Genomic DNA, 23761 nt, shown 5'->3' with positions numbered 1-23761 from the left:
ATAACTGAAGAGTTTATTGTCTAACCATGGAACCATTAATCATACACGTACAAAATAAATATTAAACATAAAACAATAGATTTCTTTTACTAACTAAACATTGTGGTGTTGCAGAAGCCTTTGATAAGATAATTTGCTTTCATTTCATTAAGAAAGTATCGCGACACATCCCGTGGGAATGGGACAAATACGAGGTACTCTATTGCTTAGTTTAGCTTTAACTATTTACGAATTGTTTGGAGATGTGAAGAGGTTTAAAAATGTAGAGTGCTTTTTCCATATATTTTCCCCCCGGCTAAGATGACACATTTCTTAATCGGCATGATATTTTAGGAATTGTTGGTTAATATGTTTAATTGTTTAATTGGAGAGAGAAACAATGGATGTAAGTATTAAATGGAGTGAAAAAGAGAGTTGAATATTTAATTAGAGTGAGAAGAAAATGGTTGATTGTATTAATTGGAGAGACTCCAAAAATATAAATATGTCATCTTGATTGGGACAAATAAAAAATTAGTAGTAGTACTTAAGTTTACTCTTTTTTAATTTAATAATAAAAGTAATTAGATTAAAAATCAAATTAGTAATATAAATTATCACAAAAAATTAGCATTATTTTTAGTCCGCAATCCCGGTAAAGCAAAATTACCTAAGTCGTTAACTATTAACCAAGTTGGGTACTCATTTCATTTTACAAATGCTTTATCTGAAATACATTAAATTAAAACTAAAAAGAATATATAAAAGGTTATGAAAAGCCCCAAATCGGCAAATCGCCTCTCTACCATCTTCATCTTCATCGTCTTCAGTGTGATTGATGAGTCTATTAATGGAGCGTGATTTCTTCAAATATCTACCATCAGAAATCACCACCAACATCCTCTCACGCCTGCCCATCCGAAGCCTCGCAGTCAGCAAGTCTGTTTGCAAACCATGGCTCAACTTAATCGATTCCGACGAGTTCCACAAATCCGAAATCAAAACCCCTCCCGCCCTAGCTCTCCTGACGCCGAAAGGGAGGGACGCAACTCAGTGCGCGATTTACGAAATTGAAGACGAAGACGAAGTCGATTTGCAGAAAAGCCATGATCTTCACTACATTTCGCTCACGGACTTTGATATCCCTCATCCAAACAGAGGATTTATGGAAGCCACTGCTAATGGATTGCTTCTTCTCTACCCACGATCAACAACAGGTATTCCTCTTTACATATGCAATCTGATCACTCGTGAATATACCGAGCTCTGTTACCCTGCGGACTGCATCCCGGGTCATTTGTTGGAATTTGGATTCGGTGTGAGCAAAATAATACCGAGCTCTGTTACCCTGCGGACTGCATCCCGGGTCATTTGTTGGAATTTGGATTCGGTGTGAGCAAAATAAGTGGGCAATATAAGGTCCTTTGCATCAATTTGGGCACCGACTCTCATAATGTGTACACCCTCGGAATAGGATCATGGAGGCGTGTTGAAGCCGGCGCTGCTTCTGGTTTCAGATTTCATGGTCAAAGCATTGTATGTAATGGCAACCTCCATTGGATAGTGTTCGATTTGAGTCATAACATACGGATTTGTGGTTTTGATGTTGAAACAGAATGTTTTAGAATCTTCTCTGGTCCTCCTATGGGACATGGAGATGGGGATTTGTCGATTTTGAGGGACTCCCTGTGTTATTCTTACACACACGACAATGAACTTGTCATTTGGATGTTGAAGGAATACCATTCTTGGACTATAGAGTTCAAGTTGAGTACTATTGGTTTTGATTTTGATTATATATGCGTTGATCTAGTTAAACATTTTAAAGATGGTAACATTTTGATGTTGCTGGACGAATCTGATCTCATCTACTACTCCAACAAGACAAGAACTTTTCAACGAGTCAGAATGTTTAAGGATGCAGCTGACTGTTACCTTACCGCCCTGATTTTCACTCCTAGCCTTTTCTCACTCAAGAATTTCGGATTCGAGAAAGTGATCTCGTTTTAGTTCATAATGTTAGTCTACATTTGTGTGTTCGTGTTAATGTTTCTTTGTGGTGTAGTTTTTGGGTTCTAAGGTTTCTTTGTCATCTAGTGTATGGTTTTTTCCGGATCGTGCCAACCTGACCCACACTAGTATATATATATTGGCTGTTTTCTATAATCTCATTGTACTAGTTCATAAGCCTAATCTAAATGAACATGAAGAAATGAAGATATGAAGAAAAGAAGAAAAAAAATGAAGCCTTCATAAAGGCTATTGAAAAGATGGTTTCGAATTCCAGCTTCCTGTGAGATTGAATTTTGTATAGCTGAGTTCACCAGTAGCAAAGGTTCAGGTGAATATTAAATTTTAATAATTTTAGATTGAAAAATTAAATAATTTCATGTTCTTAAATACTTTCTTTGTCCTGTTAAAAATAAAACATTTCCTACAGTGGAAACAACACTATATCTAATTTTTCTTCTCTCTTACTTTAGTCTCTCTTTGTTAACTCACAAAACAACACTGCACAAAATCTCGTGCCAGAAACCAAATGTTTCATATTCATTGGGACGGAGGGAGTATCTTATACGTAGTTTGGAAAGGTAGTATATAAAATAATTAAATTGAGTAAACACTTATGTATGGAATGTGAAATAAGGTTACTATCAATGTGAAACAATGAAAGGCTTTTCCCAGTAACATGGGTAATGTATCCTATTCCTATTCAGAAAAAATAAATAAACATATATAATATCGATTTTGCACTCTTGGACCATAGTGTTCATGTTGTACTCTTGATTTTGATTGGAACTTCAATGTTGATTGGGATATGTCTGTTTAGCGACTCATCTACTACTCCAACAAGACAAGAACTTGGCCTCTTTAAAGATGCAGCAGCTTCAGTTTATTACAATGCTTATGCCATGATTTCCACTCCTTGCATTTTCCTTTTAATTTCCGCTCAATGAACTGAAGATGAATTAGCAGGAGACGAAGGTATTCCTTTTAATTTCTTCTATGTATCTATTTTACCTTATACAGTTGATTGTGTTAACATTGCTAGCAGAATCAGAGCTTGTCTTATCACTCAGTTGTTGTTCAGATTTACAATTGAGATTTCTGGATGTACTAATACATAGGAATGGACTTAGAGCATTATCATAAAAATTTTTGTATTTTTAAGTTTTTTTCTTTTGATTTTTTCTCTTTATCTTTTCACAGACATGGTGAAACGCTGTCACGTAGGTCTAGCTTTATCTGCCACTCACAAAAACTTTAGTTAAGCCTTAAACTTGTCCCATCCTATTTGTTCTTTGGTATTTGTTTCTATTAATTTCAATGGAAGGTTGGCTCTATTTACTCATTGGTTTGAGTGATCTGAATAGTAAATTTATTAGATCCATCCAGCTTTTTTAAGTTTTAGAGTCTGATATTGAAGGATGGTTGATTTCATCATTATTTTGGTTTGATGAAATATGGAGATAACTGCCTCCATTATTCTACTATTGTAAAATGTAAAGTTGTGATTCCGGGTTAAAGAATCTTGTTGTAGTGGAAGAGGCTGGCTGGCTGAATTAATCGGCGAAAATGAGTAAATGCATATTGCCAAACTATATATGAAGCAGTCATGTTTTAACGGAAGACAACACGAGATATGACCTTCAATTCTTGTATAAATACGCCTTAAGCGTTCCAAATTTTATACTGAATATAGGGTTTTTCGCCGCCGCTGCTTCTATTGCATTTACATACAGAAGAGGAGGTAAAAATTTCCCCCATATTTCCATCCCTTTCCATTTCTTTCCATTACAATTAGTTTTTTGATCTTCGTATTGAAATAACCGGTCATCTATTTTATGGTTTCTATTTTTGGATTAAAGCATTCAAGCACGGGATCTTGTAATTGGAGATTTCGTTCACTTCTTACTGAGAGGTTTCTTTAAATTCTCAGTATTAATTTATTGCACTCGAATGTAATAATAGATCTATGTAATATTAACATTGCTAATGCGCATCTTAGTTAGATCTGGCAATTCATGATGTTGCGTTTATTTTGTATCATCATTTCATGTTTTCTGTTATCCATTCTGTGCCTTTTCATAATCTCCTTCCTCTTTATTCGTGTTTGATATTGTCTTGTTTAGATCATGCTATCATGATGTCTTGTTGAGGATTGTCTGTGTCTTTAACTTAATTTCTGGTTTGGGATGTTTATTTGCCTGTTTCGAAGCCAACTTAGTCAAATTCATGTCTGGTTTGTCATGTATAGTTCTTGCTATCGTGCCTGCAAAAAAGGCCAACTTAGTACCCAAATAATGCACAATTCATGCACGATTCGCGCCGTCTAATGTTATAATAAACTTAATTAGTACCCAATTAAGCACAATCCATACCCAATTCATGCACATTAATGCACAATTTATGCACAATTCATGCACAATTCGCGCTGTCTAATGTGTTTTTTTCCGGTTGAAATGTCACTGTATTATTGCCTCCATCCTTACATTCATTACATGGGTATGTATTTAAGCCATGTTAGATTGTTGAGATTTTGACCTTGCAATCTATCCTTTTAGGCTGTTATTTGAAAAATGAAACAAGCGAAAATGGAAGAAGGAAATGGGGTCGATCACTTTACTTGCATCCCGGAGGAACTACTCTTGTTGATATTAAGCTGGATTGAATACCTAAAGCATCTGTGCAGATACTCCCTTGTGGACTTCTCTCTAAGCTGGCTGGCTTTACCAGGGAAGAAATGATTGAATTCATCAAGTCATCACCGATTAAGGATTTGGGGTTCTTCTCATTCCTTCGGAACTTCAAGGAACTCAGATCTATTTCGTTGGACTTGACATGTCCTCGTGGCATCTTGCATTTCCTCACACTGGAAAGTGAGGGTAAAATTCAGCAATGGTGGAGCCTTGGTAGAACTTTTTCTGGAACTACCAGCTTATGTTCCCGCGCAGGCTTCTTCATCTTCATCTGATGAGGCTTATTCATCTGATGAGACTTCTTCATCTGATGAGTCTTCATCCGATGACGACGTTGCACCAGCAGACGAAGGAATGAGTAACAACACATTGTTTCTCTTTGGATGTTGCAGTATTTGGTTACTTGTGCAATAAATTGGTCATATTTCTCATTTTGCTGGCTGATTCAGTTTTTTCTTTAAAACGAGTATATATGATAATAATTGCATGAAAATGATTTTTTAAAGTTGGCTTGAAAGTGTTAAATTAAAGTAAAATACTTTGAACTGGCTGTAATATAAGCATAATCTGAATTGTCTGTAATGGACAATCTCGTGCTGCAACCACTTCCTTATCTGCGGATCAGGGCAGTGTTTGCGCGCCTCTGCTGCATAATTCCCTCGGCTGCTTCAGCGAGTGATGGGGTTGAGAGGTTGTGTTTGCGGTGTTGGCCACGTTTTCTGTTGTGGTGGTGCATTCGGAACAACACTAAGTACTGCGACACGGGATGAAGTCAGCTGGTTTTAGTATATGGGCAGTTCAAATATTTTTTGTTGGAAATGCTCGTCTTATTGTTAGACATTTGCCAACGTTTAAGGAACATAAACAGCCATGACTTAATTGAAACCTTAGACACGGACACAACTCGTATAACACATGAACACAAAAATGTAGATTAATATCATGAACTAGAACGAGATAACATTCTCAAACCCAAAACTCTCTAGCAAGAAAAAGCTAGGAGTGAAAATCTTAGCATAAGTAAAGCAATGCTCTCGAGCTGCATCCTTACACATATTGATTGGTTGAATAGTTCTTGTCTTGTTGGAATGGTAGATGAGTGTCTTCTCATCCAACAACATCAAAATGTCTCCATTTTTGAAAGCTTTGATGGGATGAAGAAACGACAATTTAGTCGGATCAAAAATAAATAGTACTAAACCTATATTCTATAGTCCAAGATTCTTCGACTTGATACTTCTTCATTAACCAGATGACAATTTCATTGCCACCCCATGTGCAATAACTAAAACAAAGGCGGTCCCTCAAAAGAGACAACTCCCTAACTCCAACCATCACGGGAGGAAGGGAGTATATTATTTAAATTTTTTGATTGAATTTGGCTTGAAAGGTAAAATTTGAGTTATATATTGGATTTAATTTAAGCATAATATTTTATTCATTGTAATTGTTCCTTGGTTGCTTTTGATTTTGATTGGGATTGTGATTTTTAATCAAAGTTTTTAAACACTGAAATTGTTCCTCCTCCACTATTTATTTATTTATTTATTTTTTTGTCTAAATCCTCTAAGTAATCACTTCCTCCGTACCACTCTATGCAGAGGATTTATGTTCTAATATAAGATTTTATTTAGTGTTATTTTGTAAGTTAAAAGTCGAGATGGTAAAGTAAGAGAGATAGAAAAAATAGAAAAAATGATGTTTTTATTTGTAGAAATATATAATTTAAAGTATATTTTTCAAAAAGGAAAATGGTTTATTTAAAGTGAAACATGAGTAGTTATTAAATTAGAATATAAAGAGTATGATTTCCAAATCCTTCTGATTTTATCACCAATTAAATTTTTTGAGTGAACATTAAAATTAGTCCATAATGTACTATTTTATTTTTACCCTTCTAGGGACCTGAATTAAAAAAAATATAATATATATAAAAAATGGAAAATATCAAAATAACTCATCATTTTCCAATGAACTTAAATAAACAAAGGAAAAATAATTGCGTTACTATTATTTTATAAATACATTAAATATTCACCAAAGCCTTCATTTCCATTTTAGCCCCAATTCCCAGCTCTGCCTCTTCTTCCGTAATGGAGCGTGATTTGTTCGGAAATCTACCGTCAGAAATCACGACCAACATCCTCTCACGCCTGCCCATCCGAAGCCTCGCAATCAGCAAGTCCGTTTGCAAACCATGGCTCGATTTTATCGATTCCCACAAATCCGAAATCAAAACCCCACCCGCCCTAGCTCTCCTGAAGCTGATGGAGAATGAGAGGGACTCAACTCAGTGCTCGATTTTCGAAATTGAAGACGAAGACGAAGTCGATGCGGAGAAGAGCCATGATCTTCACTACATTCCGCTCACGGATTTCGATATCCCTCGCCGAAACAGTGCAACAATAGAAGGTATGACTGCTAATGGATTGATTCTTCTCTACGAACGATTAAGAGAATGTAATCCTCTTTACATATGCAATCCAATAACTCGTGAATATACGGAGCTCTGTTGCCCCGAGGACTACAGCCGGATCATTCGTTGCGTTTTGGATTTGGTGTGAGCAAAATAAGTGGGCAATATAAGGTCATCTGCATCATTAAGGGCACCGACTCTCGTTATGTATACACCCTCGAAACAGGAATATGGAGGCGTGTTGAAGCTGGGGCTGCTTCTGGTTTCAACTTTTTTTGTGGTCTAAGCGTTGAATGTAATGGAAACATTTATTGGAAAGTATATGATTTGTGTGATGACATGTGGATTTGCAGTTTTGATGTTGAAACAGAATGTTTTAGAATCTTCTCCATTCCTCCTATGAGAGATCCATATCGAGATTGGTTTTTGTGTGTTTTAAGGGACTGCCTCTGTTATTGTATCCCACATGAAAATGACATATTTGTCATCTGGATGATGAAGGAATACCAAGTCGAGGATTCTTGGACCATAGAGTACAAGTTGAGTACTGTGGGTTTTGATTTTGATTGGGATTTGGGTTTTGATTATGACTGTGTTTTCCCGATTAAAATTTTTAAAGATGGTGATATTTTAATGTTGCTGGACGAATATCGTCTCATCTACTACTCCAACGAGACAACAACTTTTCAACAAGTCGGTATGTTTAGGGATAGATCTGTGCTTCTCCTTAACGCCCTGATTTTCACTCCTAGACTTTTCTCACTCAAGAATTTCGGATTCGAGAATGTGATCTCATTTTAGTTCATAATATTAGTCTACATTTGTGTGTTCGGGTTCATAGGTTTGTTTGTTGTGTAGTGTTCGGAATCTAAGGTTTGTTTGTCATGTATTGTTCGGGTTCTAAGGTTTCTTTATCGTGTAGTGTTCGTGTTTGGTCTTATCGTGTCGATCCCGACATACACACTATGTTAGGCCTAGCTAGCATATATATTTTGGATGTTGACATATTGCTCTAGTTCATGATGCAAGTCTACATTTGTATTTTGTCGTTATTCAGTCATATTCGTGTAGAAGTTTTTTTTATCGTGTGGTCTATGTGTTCAGGTATACTAGGCACGCCTGGTATGTCAAGCCCAGCATGTGTATATATTGTGGGTTGTTGCCTATAATCTCTAGTTCATAATATTAATCTACATTTTGCTACGGAGTCGAACCAACACATATCAAATCACATTATTATTGCGTTTGTTCGTGTTTGTGTTGAAGGATTTCTTATCGTGTCGTGTTTGGGTTCTACTTTTTTTTTGTTGTGTTGTTATCCTGTCGGTCTAGTACATATATTGTGGGTTATTGTCTATTAATAGAAATGGGCGTACGTAAGAATTAATTAGAAACATAACTTTGCTATAACGAGTTCAAGTTTTGGCGTTTCACACGCACCTAGTGTTTAAAAAACCAGACTACACATTCTCTAGTCCTCCTGTGCATGTGGTAGTTGGTGAGGGTGGTGTGACTGTTTTGAGGGACCATCTATATTATTCTTACATGACTTGTGACAAAGCATTTGTCATCTGGATGATGAAGGAATACCAAGTCGAGGAGTTTTGGACCATAGAGTACAAGATAAGTACTATTGGTTTTTATTTTTATTTTAAACGTATTCTTGATCCAATTAAAATTTTCAATGATGGCAACATGTTGATATTATCGGATGAAAATCGGTACATAGCAAGATTGCATAGGCTCATGTACTACTCCAACAAGACAAGAACTATACAACAAGTCGGTATGTTTAAGGATGCAGTTGCGGGTTACTTTACTGCTTTGATTTTAACACCTAGCTTTCTCACTCAAGAATTTTAGATTCGAGAATGTGATCTCATTTTAGTTCTTAAAATTTAGTCTACATTTGTGTGTTTGTGCTGATACATGTTTGTGTCTAAGGTTTGTCGTGTAGTTTTTGGGTTCTAAGGTATCATTGACATCTAGTGTTTGTTTTTTCACTTATTCTATCCACCCGATGTCCATACACTAGTATATGTAGTTTTTTGATGTTGTCTATAATCTCATTGTAGTTCATAAACCTAATCTAAATGAACATGAAAAACTGAAGAAACGAAGAGAGAAAAATGATGGAACTGTTGAAGGATCTAAATTGATAATTTCTTTATAAAGGCTGTGAAAAGATGATTTCAGATACCTGCTTCCCTGTAAGGTTAAATTTTGAATATGGTGCCTAAATTCAAATGAAATTTTGAAAATTCAAGAGCTATTTCTCCGGTATCGAAAATTAAACACTTTATTGTTATTGAATTTCTTTTGTCTATGTTAGATGGTACATAGAAGATTGAATTTGCTAGCAAGATATAATATCAAGAATCCATTTGGCTATAAATGCAATATTAAATTCTAACCATTTTCGTATAGTAAAAGGTGATTACATCTATTTAGATATAAATGTGAAAAATAAATTTTGATGAAGGAATACCGCGTCAAGGACTAGAACCATCAAAGTTTTGAAAATGGCGATATTCTGATGTTTATGGAAGAGAAGTGCATCATCTACTTCACCAACAAGACTATGCTTACGGATGGAACTTCAGAGGATGACATTGCCTCTGCAATGATTTATACTCCTAGCCTTTTCTTACTCAAGAATTTTGGAGTTGAGAATGTGATCTCTTTCTAATTCATAATGTTTGTCTACATCATGTGTTTTATCGCTATATGGTTGTCTGTGCGAAAGGTTTATTTATCGTGCAGTGCATTGCGTTGACCCATCATGAGCTAATTTGATGAATTCTTCAGTTATTATGTACTCAATGGGTTAAATTTCTGTAAACCGTTTTAGATGATTTGGTTCAAGTTTCAATCCTCCATATATTTGGTTGGGGTTTTGATATTTGAGCGACTTTCTTACACATGGGAATATGAATTTCTCATCATTTGGTTGATGAAGGAATATCAAGTCGAGGAATTTTGGACAATCCTCCATGATTTTGGTTTGAATTGTCATTTGAATTCAAATTTAAAAATACAAAAATTGAAAAATACATATTAAAAAAAAGTGAAGAGAAGAAGCCCAAATTCTTATTCACACAACGCAGCAGCTACTTCTTCCATCTCCACCATTAATATATTGAGCTCATCAAACTAATGGATTGCTTCTTCTATACTCATCGGTAGTGCGTCATATTCACATATGCAATCTGATCACTCATGAATATATCGAGCTTTGATGCCGTGTTAAATTGATCTCAGCTTATGTGATGTGTTTTGGATTTGGTGTAAGCAAAATAAGTGCGTCATTTCTAGTTACAGGAACGTGGAGGCGCGTTGATCCCGGCCCTACTTCTGCATGCACATTCTATTTGCATGTATACATGGCAACCTCCACTGGACAGTATATGATTCCGCTCGAATCTTCCAGATTTGTTCTTTTGATCTCGAAACAGAATGTTTTAGCCTCTTCTCTGCTCCAGCATTAGATCGACTTGCTGTGGATGTGCAGTTGAATGTTTGGAGGGACTGCCTCTGTTTGTCTTATAGATTGGACGATAAAGTTGCCATCTGGCTGATGAAAGAATACAAAATCGAGTAATCTTGGATCATAAAGTACCAGATTAGTATTGATTTTGATTATGGTTTTGGTGTTAATATGATTTGTGTTTATCCAATCAAAATTTTAAAAAATGGCGATGTTTTCGTTATATGGAAGTGACGTGCTTCATCTACTACTCCAGCAAGACGAGAACTATTCGACTAGTCATTTTGCTTACGGATACAACTTCTGAGGATGACATTGCCTCTTTCATGATTTACACCCTTAGCCTTTTCTCACTCAAGAATGTTGGAGTCGAGAATGTGATCTCGTTCTAGTTCATAATGTTCGTCTAAATGTGTTTTGTCGTTATATGGCCGTGTCTGTGTTGAAGTATCTTTATTGTGATGTGTGTTGTGTCGACCCGGCCAGCCTAGCTACTACCTAGTATATGTATCTAATTCATTACCCACTGTTAAAGAATAATGTAGATTTTCAGTTAAAATGTCTAATTCTGAATTGTGCCTCCATTTGTGTGATTCTTTGAATTCTTTAGTTTATGAACTTTATTCAAGTGAGAAGGGCAGTTGTGAGCTTTTGGTACATCCCTCGCAGCGGCGATGATGTTGAAAAGGATCATGGCCATTGAACGGCCCTTGGAACCTAGGGCTAGGGCTGACGCGGAGGAATCTGTTAGTAAACTGATTTTAGTGTCTTGTAGATTAACTACAGAGGAAAAGAGAGAAAAACATGTCTTCCTTTGTTTAGGTCGCAAAACAGATTAGACATTTGTATCTTACTTTTTCTCTTTTATTGTCATAATTTGTTGATTTTAGTTTATGTTTTTAATGAAATAGGGGTGGTAAAAGGTAAATTTGAAATGGGAAGAGAGCCCGGATGGTTAAATGGGAAGCCCCCAGATCAAGGATGGATCATACTCAACACAAACGGTTGGTTCTCGACTCAAGGAGGTAGATTAAGTGGAGGTGGATTAATCTGAGGTTGTGATGGTGCTCTCACAATGAAATATGGGATCCATTTACTGAAAATGGAAAGTTTTTTATTTTTGAATAACAAATTAAAAAGAAAAAGTTTCTATTTCTTAAGAAATGAAGAAAGTATTAAATAGGAGTGTCGAAACGGGTACCGCGGGTATCCAAACCCGATTTTGCTGGTACCCACACCCGCAAGCATAATTTGAATTGTGTATTATATTATTCAATGATATTATGTTTTTGGTTTTCGCTTATCATCAATGCTAGTCATCTAATACAATAATTTTATGTACATGTTTGAAATTCTAGAATGATTTTTGGGATTGTTGCTAGTTCATGCACTATGATTTTGGATTTGTATTTTTTACATAATTTCCAACTATTAATTATGCACAAATATGGTGATTTCTCATCTCTTAAATATAATATAATTATGTATGAAATATAATGCAACTCTGAACATTGCGTGTACACCCTCGGAACAGGAATATGGAGGCGTGTTGAACCTGGCGTTGCTTCTGGTTTTGGATTTTATGGTCGAAACGTGGTATGTAATTGCAACCTCCATTGGATAGTATGTGATTGGAGTTATAACATGTCGATTTGTGGTTTTGATGTTGAAACGGAATGTTTTAGAATTTTCCCGGTTCCTCCGGGAGGAAATAATCTGTCTGTTTTGAGGGTCTGTCTCTGTTGTTCTTACACACGGGACAATGAACTTGTCATTTGGATGATGAAGGAATACCAAGCCGAGGATTCTTGGACAATAGAGTACAAGTTGAGTACTATTGTTTCTGATTTTGATAGGGATTTAATGTGTGTTGATCCAATTATACATTTCAAAGATGGTGACTTTTTGATGTTGTTGAATGAAGATCGTCTCATCTACTACTCCAGCAAGACAAGAACTTTTCAACAAGTCGCTATGTTTAAGGATGCAGCTGCGAAGGATTACGTTAGTACCCTGATTTTCACTCCTAACCTTTCCTCACTCAAGAATTTTGGATTTGAGAATGTGATCTTGTTTTAGTTCATAGTATTAGTCTACATTTGTGTGTTTGGGTTATAAGATTTGTTTGTTGTGTAGTGTTCACAATCTAAGGTTTGTTTGTCATGTAGTATTCGGGTTCTAAGGTTTCTTTGTCTTGTAGTGTTCGTGTTTGGTCATTATGTGTCGACCCAACATACACACTATATGCTAGGCCTAGCTACTATATATATTTTGGGATGTTGTCAATCTATTGTGGGTGGTTTTGCCTATAATCTCATTCTAGTTTATAATATTAATCTACATTTATGCTATAGAGCCGATCAACATGGAAATATAATATGAGAGTCCCAAGAATATTGGAAATGGTCACTTTAGAGTTTCAAGGAATATACTATTAATATTAGTGTTATAATTCCAATTGTATTGTTCCTAGGAGCATTACTTCTCTAGTCCTATAAATAGGGATGTATATGTATCACAACAACAATTCAAGTCTAATGCATGTAGTCGATGAAGCTTTTAATGTCTTTTATTTTTGCATTGTACTTTTCAACATGATATCTGTCACTATCGGAACAACATCAAGGAAGAGGAGGCTCAGCAGTTAGTAAGGGGCTGAAACTTTGCCCAACAGGAGGTTCTTTACCAACAAAGTGACGACATAGTAAGACACGACGGCAACGACCACGTCTCGGGCTGGTGGGGGCAGCGCTGAGGCGGCCGCCATGGACGGAGGAATAGGCTACAAGGGAACAGCCCGCTGAAGAGAATGAGAGGCTGATGATGGATGCCAAAGATAGGCACCTTGAAGGATGCCGAGAAGATGGCCACATCGCATGAATTGATCATCACGAAAGTAGCCGCGGTGAGAAACTTTAGGAGACAGCTTGTGTCGGTTCCAAAAGTCGAATCCATCAAGGTAGAGAGCTGTGGAAACAGTAACCGAGAAAAAACCAACTACGGTTGCTAGTCAATTGGTCAGAAAACGTGAATACAAGATTAGTACTATTGGTTTTTATTTTGATTGGGATTGTGATTTTGATTGGCCTTATTATTGTTAATTATGGAGCCTAAAATATCTCCTACCATATTTAGGATTTGTTTCCTAGAAGTGTATTTCTTTGTGATAGATTTATTCCATAGAAGATATTTCCTTATGGAATATGTTTCCTAGTTTGACTAGAATTAGGGCTTTCTATTTTGCTTATAAATAGAGGTTCTCTCTCATTGTACAATCATCCTAAAATTATATAGTGAAATCCCTGGCTTGGCATCGCCCCCAGACGTAGATACACTTTGTATCGAACTGGGTAAACAATTCGTTGTGTTTATTTTCCTTTATATTCGTGATTGCCTGTGTTTATTTCCCAACAACTGGTATCTAGAGCCTGGGGTTTAAGAGGCAGAAATCACGATGGGGATCGATGGGAAGATTGATGTAGAGAAGTTCGACGAATCTGATTTTAGATTTTGGAAGATGCAGATTGAGGATTACATGTACGGTAAAGATCTGTGGAAACCTTTAAAGGCCAAACCCGAAAAGATGGAACCGGAGGAGTGGGAGCTGCTGGACAGAAAAGTGATGAGCGTGATTAGGTTATCGTTGTCCAAGGAGGTGGCTTATCACACGACTGCAACAAAGTTGACGAAGGAGATGATGAGGATCTTGGAGGATATGTATCAAAAACCATCAACGGCAAACAAGGTACATCTGATTAGACGATTGTTTAATTTTAGAATGCAAGAGGGAAAGGAGGTGCAACAATATCTCAACGAGTTCAACATGATTACTTCGCAACTGAACTCTGATGATGCTAAATTCGCTGATGAAATTCGTGTCCTAATTTTGCTATCGTCCATGCCTGAGAGTTGGGCTGGCACAGTGATAGAAGTTACTGCTGCATAGACAAACCTGACAGTTGACAGAGTAAGAGATTTGATGATTGGTGAGGAAGTTCACCGGAAAGAATCGGGATTTTCTACTTCTGGTTCAGTATTGAGTACAGAACAGAGAGGCAGATCGAAAGGAAGGCAAAATCGTGGAAGATCAAAATCCAGAGGAAGGAGCCAATCCAAGAAGGATTTGGATCGAGTTAAATGCTGGAATTGTGATGAGTTTGGGCACTTTAGAAATCAGTGTGAGGCACCGAAGAAATATAAGAATAAGGATCAAAAAGAGAAGAATACAGCAAACGCTACCATGTCAGATGACGATGGCGAGGCGTTGGTCCTAAGTGTGAGTAGTCCGATGGAATCGTAGGTATTGGATTCTGGAGCGTCGTTCCATTCATACAGCAATGTGTTGGTAATGGAAAACTACGGTTCTGGGGATTTAGGGAAAGTATATATGGCTGATGACGAGCCCTTAGATATCGCGGGAAAGGGAAACGTGAAGGTAGTGACATCCAATGGATCCGTAATAAAACTGAATGGAGTTAGACACATTTCTGGATTACAGAGAAACTTGATTTCGATTGGGCAGCTTGATGCAGAAGGGTACACGGTAACATTTGGCTGCAGCAATTGGAAGATTACCAAGGGAGCTATGATAGTAGCTCGAGGTAAGAAGGAGGGTACGTTGTATACCACAACTAACTCCAAAGAATGCATTGATATTGCAAGTGAAGCAAATAATGCAGATTTGTGGCATTGTCGTCTTGGCCACATGATCGAGAAAGGGATGAAGATAATGTGCTCAAAAGGTTTACTGTCGGGCTTGAAAATAGTTGAAGTTGGCCTATGTGAGGATTGCGTGTTTGGAAAATAGAAAAGGGTGAGTTTCTCAAGACGAGGCAGAAAATTGAAGACACAGACACAGAAGTTGGAGTTGGTCCATAGCGATCTATGGGGACTAGCACCTGTGAAGTCCTTAGGAGGCTCTGAACATTATATGACATTCATCGACGACTCAACTCGAAAGGTATGGGTTTATTTTCTGAAGAGTAAATCTGATGCGTTTGATACTTTCAGGAAGTGGACAGCCCTTGTTGAAACTGAAATCGGGCTGAAGGTGAAGTGTCTAAGATTCGATAATGGAGGAGAATATGAACTTGCAGAGTTCAAGGAGTTTTGCGCAGAGAATGTAATTCGCATGGAGAAGACTGTGAAAGGAACTCCACAGCAGAATGGAATCGCGGAGCGCATGAACAGAACGTTGAATGAGCGAGCAAGATGCATGAGGTTGAAAAGTGGATTGCCAAAGAATTTTTGGGCAGATGCAGTCAACACAGTTGCGATCCTAATCAACAGAGGTCCATCAGTTCCGTTGGAGTTTCGGATACCCGAGGAGGTTTGGATAGGAAAAGAGGTGAATCTATCTTACCTACGTATCTTTGGTTGTGTTGCTTATGCTCATGTTAGTTCTGTTGAGAGAAGTAAGTTGGATGCCAAATCTATTAAGTGTACGTTCATTGGTTATGGAGGCGATGAGTTCGGTTATAGACTCTGGGATGAGCAGAACCATAATAAGGTTATTTGCAGTAGAGATGTCTTTTTCAATGAACAAGTATTATACAAGGATAGATTGGAGGCGTCGAGTTCCAGCAGTTCTGAGCGCCAAGTAGTCGAGCTAGACATCTCAAACTCGAGTGGGAGCAAGAAGAGTAAGAATGCTGAAGAGGTGCTTGAAGAAGAACCAAGCACTCCACCACCGATTATTCCGCTGCCTAAACAGACTAGAGAGGAACGTGCACCTGATAGATACTCGCCCTCTAATTTCTATTTGTTACTTACAGATGGTGGTGAACCTGAGTGTTATGCAGAGGCAGGAGAAGGCCCTGATAAACGAAGGTGGAAAATTGCCATGGATGACGAGTTTGCCTCTCTTCTCCTGAATGGCACATGGGAGCTTGTGGAACTTCCAAAAGGAAAAAGGCATTGCATTGCAAGTGGGTTTATCGAATCAAAGGTGAAGCTGATGATAGCAAGCGCTACAAGGCTAGGCTGGTTGTCAAGGGATTTAGGCAACGATACGGTATTGATTATACAAATGTATTCACTCCTGTTGTGAAACTAACTACTATTCGTTTAGTGTTGAGTATGGTAGTTGCAGAAAATCTATTGTTACATCAAATGGATGTAAAGACGACATTTCTTCATGGTGATTTGGAGGATGAGTTGTACATGACACAGCCTGAGGGATTCGTAGTAAAAGGAAAGGAAAATCTTGTGTGCAAGTTGAAAAAGAGCTTGTATGGTTTAAAGCAAGCTCCAAAGCAGTGGTACAAGAAGTTTGATGGATTCATGATGGAGATTGGCTATAAAAGATGCTACGCTGACCATTGTTGTTACTACAAGAGGTTTGACAAGAGCTATCTTATCATGTTATTATATGTTGATGATATGTTGATCGCATGACGTGATCCAAAGGAGATGGATAAGTTGAAAAGGCAATTGTCTGAACGATTCCCAATGAAAGATCTTGGAGAGGCTAATCAAATTTTGGGCATGAGAATCGAGTGTGACAAAGCGGCAGGAAAATTGTATCTTTCGCAAACTGCTTATATTGGTAAGGTTTTGGAAGGATTCAACATGGATAATTCGAAGCCAGTAAGTGTGCCTTTGGGCAGTCACTTCAAGCTGTCGAAGAAGGAGTTGTCGAGTACAAAGGAAGAACGTGCTGAAATGAAGAAAGTTCCTTATGCTTCAGCAATTGGCAGTATTATGTATGCAATGGTGTGTACGAGGCCTCATATTGCACAATCAGTGGGAGTAGTGAGTCGGTTCATGGGTGATCCGGGCAAGCAACATTGGGAAGCAGTTAAATGGATCCTTAGATACTTGAGAGGTACTACAGAAAGAGTCTTATATTTCAATGGCAAGAATGTCGAGCTGGCAGGTTATGTGGATGCAGACTTGGCGTCCAATGATCTTGATGGGAGAAAAAGCATGTATTTACTTATGGTGGTACTGCTATTTCATGGACTTCTAAGTTGCAGAAGACCGTTGCTTTGTCTACTACGGAGGCTGAATATGTAGCTGCGATGGAGGCAAGCAAGGAGATGGTGTGGTTGCATATTTTCTTAGATGAACTTGGGAAGGAGAACAAGAGTAGCGGACTCTATAGTGATAGTCAGAGTGCTATTTTCTTGGCAAAGAATCCAGCATTTCATTATAGGATAAAGCATGTGGAGTTGAAGTATCATTACATTCGACACCTAGTGGAGATGAAAATCCTGCAACTTGAGAAGATACTTGGAAGTGAGAATCCAGCAGACATGTTTACTAAGGTGGTGACCTTATAGAAATTGAAGCTATGCATAGCTTCAATTGGCCTTGGAACTTGAAGAGATGGTTAGACGATGCTAAGCGGATGCAGGGATGAGATCACGAGGATATGGTGGCGTAGGAGTTGTTAGACTCCAAGTGGTAGATTGTTAATTATGGAGCCTAAAATATCTCCTACCATATTTAGGATTTGTTTCCTAGAAGTATATTTCCTTATGATAGATTTATTCCATAGAAGATATTTCCTTATGGAATATGTTTCCTAGTTTGACTAGAATTAGGGCTCTCTATTTTGCTTATAAATAGAGGTGCTCCCTCATTGTAAAATCATCCTTAAATTATATAGTGAAATCCCTAGCTTAGCATCGCCCCCAGACGTAGATACACTTTGTATCGAACTGGGTAAACAATTCGTTGTGTTTATTCTCCTTTATATTCGTATTGCCTGTGTTTATTTCCCAACAATTATATGCCTGTTAATCCAATTAAAGTTTTCAAAGACGGTGATGTTTTGATGTTGGTGGAAGAGAAACAACTCATGTACTACTCCAACAAGACAAGAACTATTCAAGAAGTCGGTATGAGTTGAAAGTTTCTTCATCTTCTGTAGGGACTTACTTTACCTTTGTCATGATTTTCACTCCTAGCCTTTTATCACTCAAGAGTTTCAGAATTAAGAACATGATCTTGTTTTATTTCTTAATGTTAGCCTACATTTGTGTTTTTTTCGTTATCTGGCCGTGTACGCGTTGAAAGTTTCTTTATCGTGTTGTGTTTGGATTTGGCGCTATCTTGTTCACGCACCATATACAGAGCCTAGCTAATATATAATTTGTGGGATGATCTCTAAAATCTTGTTCTAGTTCATAAATGCTAGTTCACATTTGTGGTTTTATTGTTATTTGGTCATGTTCGTGTCAAAGGTTTCTTTATAATTACCTCTAGCACTAATACCAAAATCAATGAATAAAAATTTAGTGGTCAAGGCATACCACATGACAATGTGATATGGTATGTCCCACTAATAATACTTTGACAAATAGATTTATAGAAGTCCAACTAAATACTTTCATTCTTTTCTAAAAATGGACATTATTATAAAATTTGGAAACTATCCAAAAATTAAAAGTACTTATATTTAATATAATGAATGCGTTTATATTTACCATAATACTTCCACTATGAACTAGTAAAAATTATTTCGTCGTTTTATATTTCTAATTCTGAGAATAATTTAATAAACAAAATAAATGTAGTAATTATCTTATTATATTTTGATTTTTAGAGTTTTTTATGGTATGTCAGTGATAATTTAATATAATAAAATTAATTTTTATGTCATTTTCTAATTATTAGCTACTTATATATTTAATATAATTATTCATATAGTCTTTAACAATGGTAAAATAAGTATAAAAATGAAATTATATAATCAATCATAGTTACATACGTTTAATATAATGCTAAAAAATTTTGTTTATGATTTAGTTTAAGGTTATGGTAATCATTTGTAATTTTTTGCATACATATAAAACAAGAAATAAAGTAACAACATATTTAAGTTTTCATTACATTAACTGTGCGAAAAATCACAAATAAAAAATGTAACTATAAATTAAATTATAAATAAAATTCAGTGGCATTACATTAACTATGCCAAATTAGGAATAATTATATAGTTTCATTTTTATATTATTTTACCATTGCACATATATGAATAATTATACTATTAAACATAAAGATGGAAAATGATCTTAATTTTATAATAATGTCCATTTTTAAAAAAAAGATGAAAGTATTTAGTTGGACTTCTATAAATCCATTTGTCAAAGTATTATTAGTGGGACATACCACATCACATTACCACGTGGTATGCCTTGACCACTAAATTTTTGCTCAAAATCAAGACCTTCAATTCCTAAAGTACTTAATGTAACTGACAATTGAATGGAATGCAACATTCCAAATGGAGGTCCCCTTGTTAATCTCACAGCTCAATCATTTGTTCAAGACTAAGCTTTTTGCGGTTAAGTAGATTTGGAGTTCCACCCTGCCAAAATAATCTACGAAGTTATAGTACTAGAAAATATCTTATGTTACTCATTTACGTATTGCTCTCATTAATTCTAGTTAATTAGGAGTATACAGTATTGCTTCTTATAAGGAGATGAGAGAGTGATGTTCCACCTCCACTATTTATTTTTTATCTAAATTAGTGATCAATTTTGAAAATTAAGAGTATGATTACCAAATCCTTATTGTTTTATCAATACTTTAGAGTTAACTTTAAAATTAGTCCATAATGTATTTTATATTTTACCCTTCTAGAGACCTTAATTAGAAAAAATTTCCCCGCAAATATATAAAAAAATGAAAAATATCAAAATAAATCCTTATTTTTCGATAAACTTATCGTTTTAAATTTATGGCTCATTTGATAAATGGCGTGGGATATTGTTAAGATAGGGCCCGATGGAATAAAATGACTTTTCTTCCATGTGTTTGATAAGCTAGTTAAATAATTCAATATCAGCCACTGATGTTTGATAGGAAATTTTTATATCAAGATAATACTCCCTCCATCCCAACTTAAGAGTTTTAATTAGTTAGGGCGCGAGTTTTAAGAAATGTAAAGAAAAGTGGATTGAATAAGTTTGTGGAATATGAGTCTCACTTATAGATATTACTTTTATAATAAAATGAGAGTGAAATAAGATTGAATTTGCTTCTAAATCAAAGAGTGGTGATATATTACATCATTTTAAATATGATTTTCGAAATTGAAGACAAAGACAAAGTCGATGCGGAGAAGAGCCATTGTAACGACCCGCCCATCTAGGGTATAATAAATGCGGCGATCGTTAACTAGGCGGACTTAAATGTATCAAAGATCATAGGCTAGGGTTTCATTTAAAAGGGATTTAACCAAAATATTTAATGAACAATTAAGTAGAAGAAGAATAATGCCTTAGCAAAGGAATCCAACAAAAAGACTATCGCAATAAATGCTTATCAAAGTTTCCAAAACAATCTCAACTGTTCCATATCCAAAATATTCCCACGAAATAAAATAATCCAACCCAACCAAATTATCACAAGTTTTCATAATATAGCGGAAGCGATCAAGAGAGAAGTGAGGCTATGTATGGAGACACAACGACACTTAAAGTTCCAACAGATCATGATATTATTTCCTACTCAACACCGCCGCCCGCTCGCCACCACTCAACCTGCACATAGGGAAAACACATGCAGGGCTGAGTACTATAATCATACTCAGTGGACTCATTGCCGAAAACAGTTTTATCAACAATAGTAATTATCATGCCATTTTCAAGTGTCCGTCGGGGTTTTAACTTTAGAAAGACCCGAGGCACCAAAATATATTCTTTATCAAATATCACGGTCGTGCAATCATTATTCACATCGACGTTTACCATATCCTCATTCTACATGACAAGGAATGCGGCCGCAATCCAGGTCACTAGACCGGCCAACCCGTACGCTGACACTCGGTCTAACATTGGTGTACACCAACCCAAATAGAGTTTGCGGCTCTACAAGGATCCGAATTCGATTAAATCAATAGTGGCATAGCCACAAGGGATAGGCACGACAAAACAAATCAAGGCATGATAACACATATATCATTCTCATCAATATCAGTTTAGGACAATGTCCTTATTTTAAAAGAAAGCCCACCTTGTCGGCTTAGCTCGAAAGTATTCTCTTCTCCTCGTTTATCACGCTGAGAGCGCGAAGTATCACCTTTAAATTAGGCGTATCACAAATCAGTTTCGATTATTGATTTCAAGTCATGCATGTTCCCACGTTTCTCCTTTTTTTCCTATCGATAAATCTTTAATATCATCATCCAAAAATCGAAGTACGATTAGCATATCATTTTTATTCGAATAACAACTCCAAATTCACCATTAAATCGTGTCACGCATGAGTGTTCCACACACACAACACACGCACACGAACACCACACATGTGCACGCACGCCGAGGCGTGCGCACACACACACGATCACGCACACACACGTTTTCACACACACACACTTATATGCATCCCAAATTCATCAACTTATTTCCCCTTCACTCAATCTAAATGCATGTGGACTCAAGAACACCGATTAATCTGTAGAAGAAGAGAAGATCAAAAATTAAAGTACCTTTCCCAAAGAACGATCGGTAGAAACAAGTTATAGCCTTGATTCTTCAATAAACTCTTGAATATCAGCTTCAATTCTTCTCCAAAAGATGAAGAATTAATGGAGAAAGTAGAAGAAATTTTGGAGAGAGTGGGGAGAGAGATTTCGAAAATTTGGGGGAGTGGGGGGCGTGATTTATGTTGCTAGGGTTTAGGATCTCCCATGTATTTATAGAGTGCCAAAATAATATCTTTAATTAAATAAATTAAAGATTTGAGAAGATATGGAGAGATTTGAATATAGTAGTTGGCGTTAATTTGGTTGAGGAAAACAAGGAATTCGAAAATTAGGCTATTTAATTAGCCTATGATTTAAATTCAAATATTTCATGGAGTAGAATAATATATCACGGAGCAAAATAAAATAATTAAATCCTCCCCAAATAATAGTAGTAGGCGATTTTTATGCCTCTCTCATAAGGGATTAAATTTCCAAATCATAATTTAATTAGGATATGGCAAGATCTTCTTAGATTTGACAAGATATGGTAGGATATTCTAGCATATTTATATTTATTCATGGAAGAGAATAAATAAGGGATCAAATAAATAAATAATCCCTTCTCCCATAATATATGAGATTTTCGAAAATCTCATAGAAAATCAAAGGTGGAGTTTCGAAAATTCCAAGGTGGAATTAAAGTTTAATTGGACTTTGGATTTAATTCGGATAATTATCCCAAACAAATAATTAAATCCAAGAAAAATATAATTCCTTCTCCAATAATAGTGATGGTCGAATATTTCAATAATTGGGTAGGATATTTATGAAAATCCTATTTAATCTCACTCAACCCTTGGGAAAATAATTCACCACAATCATATTACTCCGCATCAAATATTCACACCAAATCAATCATTTCTTCACTTTCACTTTATTTTCTCAACGCATTGACCTTTCAACGGCCACATCATATTTTCCACATCTTTGACTATTCAATAGCCACGTCATAATTTCAACAAGTTGACTATTCAACTCAATCTCAATTCTCATACGCAATTAGGTCACAAAGACACCATGCAATTAATACTCATCAATTAATCCACATATCATAGCATTTAAGGCATTTAATGCAAAAATTTTATAACCCGAAAATTAGGGTTTGAAAAAGTGGGGCGTTACAGCCATGATCTTCACTACATTCCGCTCACGGACTTCGATATCCCTCACCGAAGCAGAGGATTTATGGAAGGTATCACTGCTAATGGATTGCATTCTTTACATATGCAATCTGTCACTCATGAATACATCGAGCTCCGTTGCCCCTTAGTTTACATCCCACCTCTTGCTTTCAAGTTCGGATTCGGTGTGAGCAAAATAAGTGGGCAATATAATGTGCTCAGTATCAATAGGCTCCGTGAATCTGACTCCGCTCATCACGTATACACCCTCGGAATAGGAACGTGGAGGCGTGTTGAAGCCGGTGCTGCTTCTAGTTTAGGGTTTAGATTTGGGGTCAAAGCATTGTATGCAATGGCAACCTCAATTGGAGTGTATTTGATTTGAGTGATAACGTACGGATTTGTGGTTTTGATGTTGAGATGGAATGTTTTAGAATCTTCTCTGTTCCTCCTATCAAAGATGTGATTGGAAATTGGGATTTGTTTGTTTTGAGGGACTGCCTCTGTTATACATACACACGCAACAACGAAGTTGACATCTGGATGATGAAGGAATACCAAGTCGAGGATTCTTGA

At 36.4% G+C, this 23761-nt stretch overlaps 2 protein-coding genes and 1 pseudogene across 2 annotated transcripts; all 3 read left to right on the top strand.

Moving 5' to 3' along the window:
* The first annotated feature begins 747 nt into the window (after positions 1-747).
* Positions 748-5188, top strand: LOC125205852 (uncharacterized). The gene is made up of 2 exons (XM_089061996.1): positions 748-1196; positions 1595-5188. The coding sequence occupies exons 1-2, from the start codon at positions 818-820 to the stop codon at positions 1987-1989; spliced, it is 774 nt and encodes a 257-aa protein (XP_088918122.1). The 5' UTR covers positions 748-817; the 3' UTR covers positions 1990-5188.
* Positions 5189-6724: 1536 nt separating this feature from the next.
* Positions 6725-8298, top strand: LOC125199173 (F-box protein At5g18160-like; annotated as a pseudogene).
* A 14951-nt stretch (positions 8299-23249) lies between these two features.
* LOC148923548 (uncharacterized) lies at positions 23250-23761 on the top strand. The gene is made up of 2 exons (XM_089061531.1): positions 23250-23530; positions 23620-23761. The coding sequence occupies exons 1-2, from the start codon at positions 23250-23252 to the stop codon at positions 23759-23761; spliced, it is 423 nt and encodes a 140-aa protein (XP_088917657.1).

This window comes from Salvia hispanica, chromosome 6 (genome assembly GCF_029641045.1).
Source record: "Salvia hispanica isolate PSC_SH4W2 chromosome 6, Shi_PSC_v1, whole genome shotgun sequence".
Classification (NCBI taxonomy): Eukaryota; Viridiplantae; Streptophyta; class Magnoliopsida; order Lamiales; family Lamiaceae; genus Salvia; species Salvia hispanica.
This window is presented reverse-complemented; position numbering and strand designations above follow the sequence as displayed.

Bases quoted from the DNA above. Each gene is read 5' to 3' on its own strand.
- LOC125205852 (XM_089061996.1), top strand. From the start codon at position 818: ATGAGTCTATTAATGGAGCGTGATTTCTTCAAATATCTACCATCAGAA. The intron at 1,197-1,594 runs GTATTCCTCTTT...ATGTTGAAACAG, and splicing joins CTACCCACGATCAACAACAG to AATGTTTTAGAATCTTCTCT.
- LOC148923548 (XM_089061531.1), top strand. From the start codon at position 23,250: ATGGAAGGTATCACTGCTAATGGATTGCATTCTTTACATATGCAATCT. The intron at 23,531-23,619 runs GTATGCAATGGC...GGAATGTTTTAG, and splicing joins AGATTTGGGGTCAAAGCATT to AATCTTCTCTGTTCCTCCTA.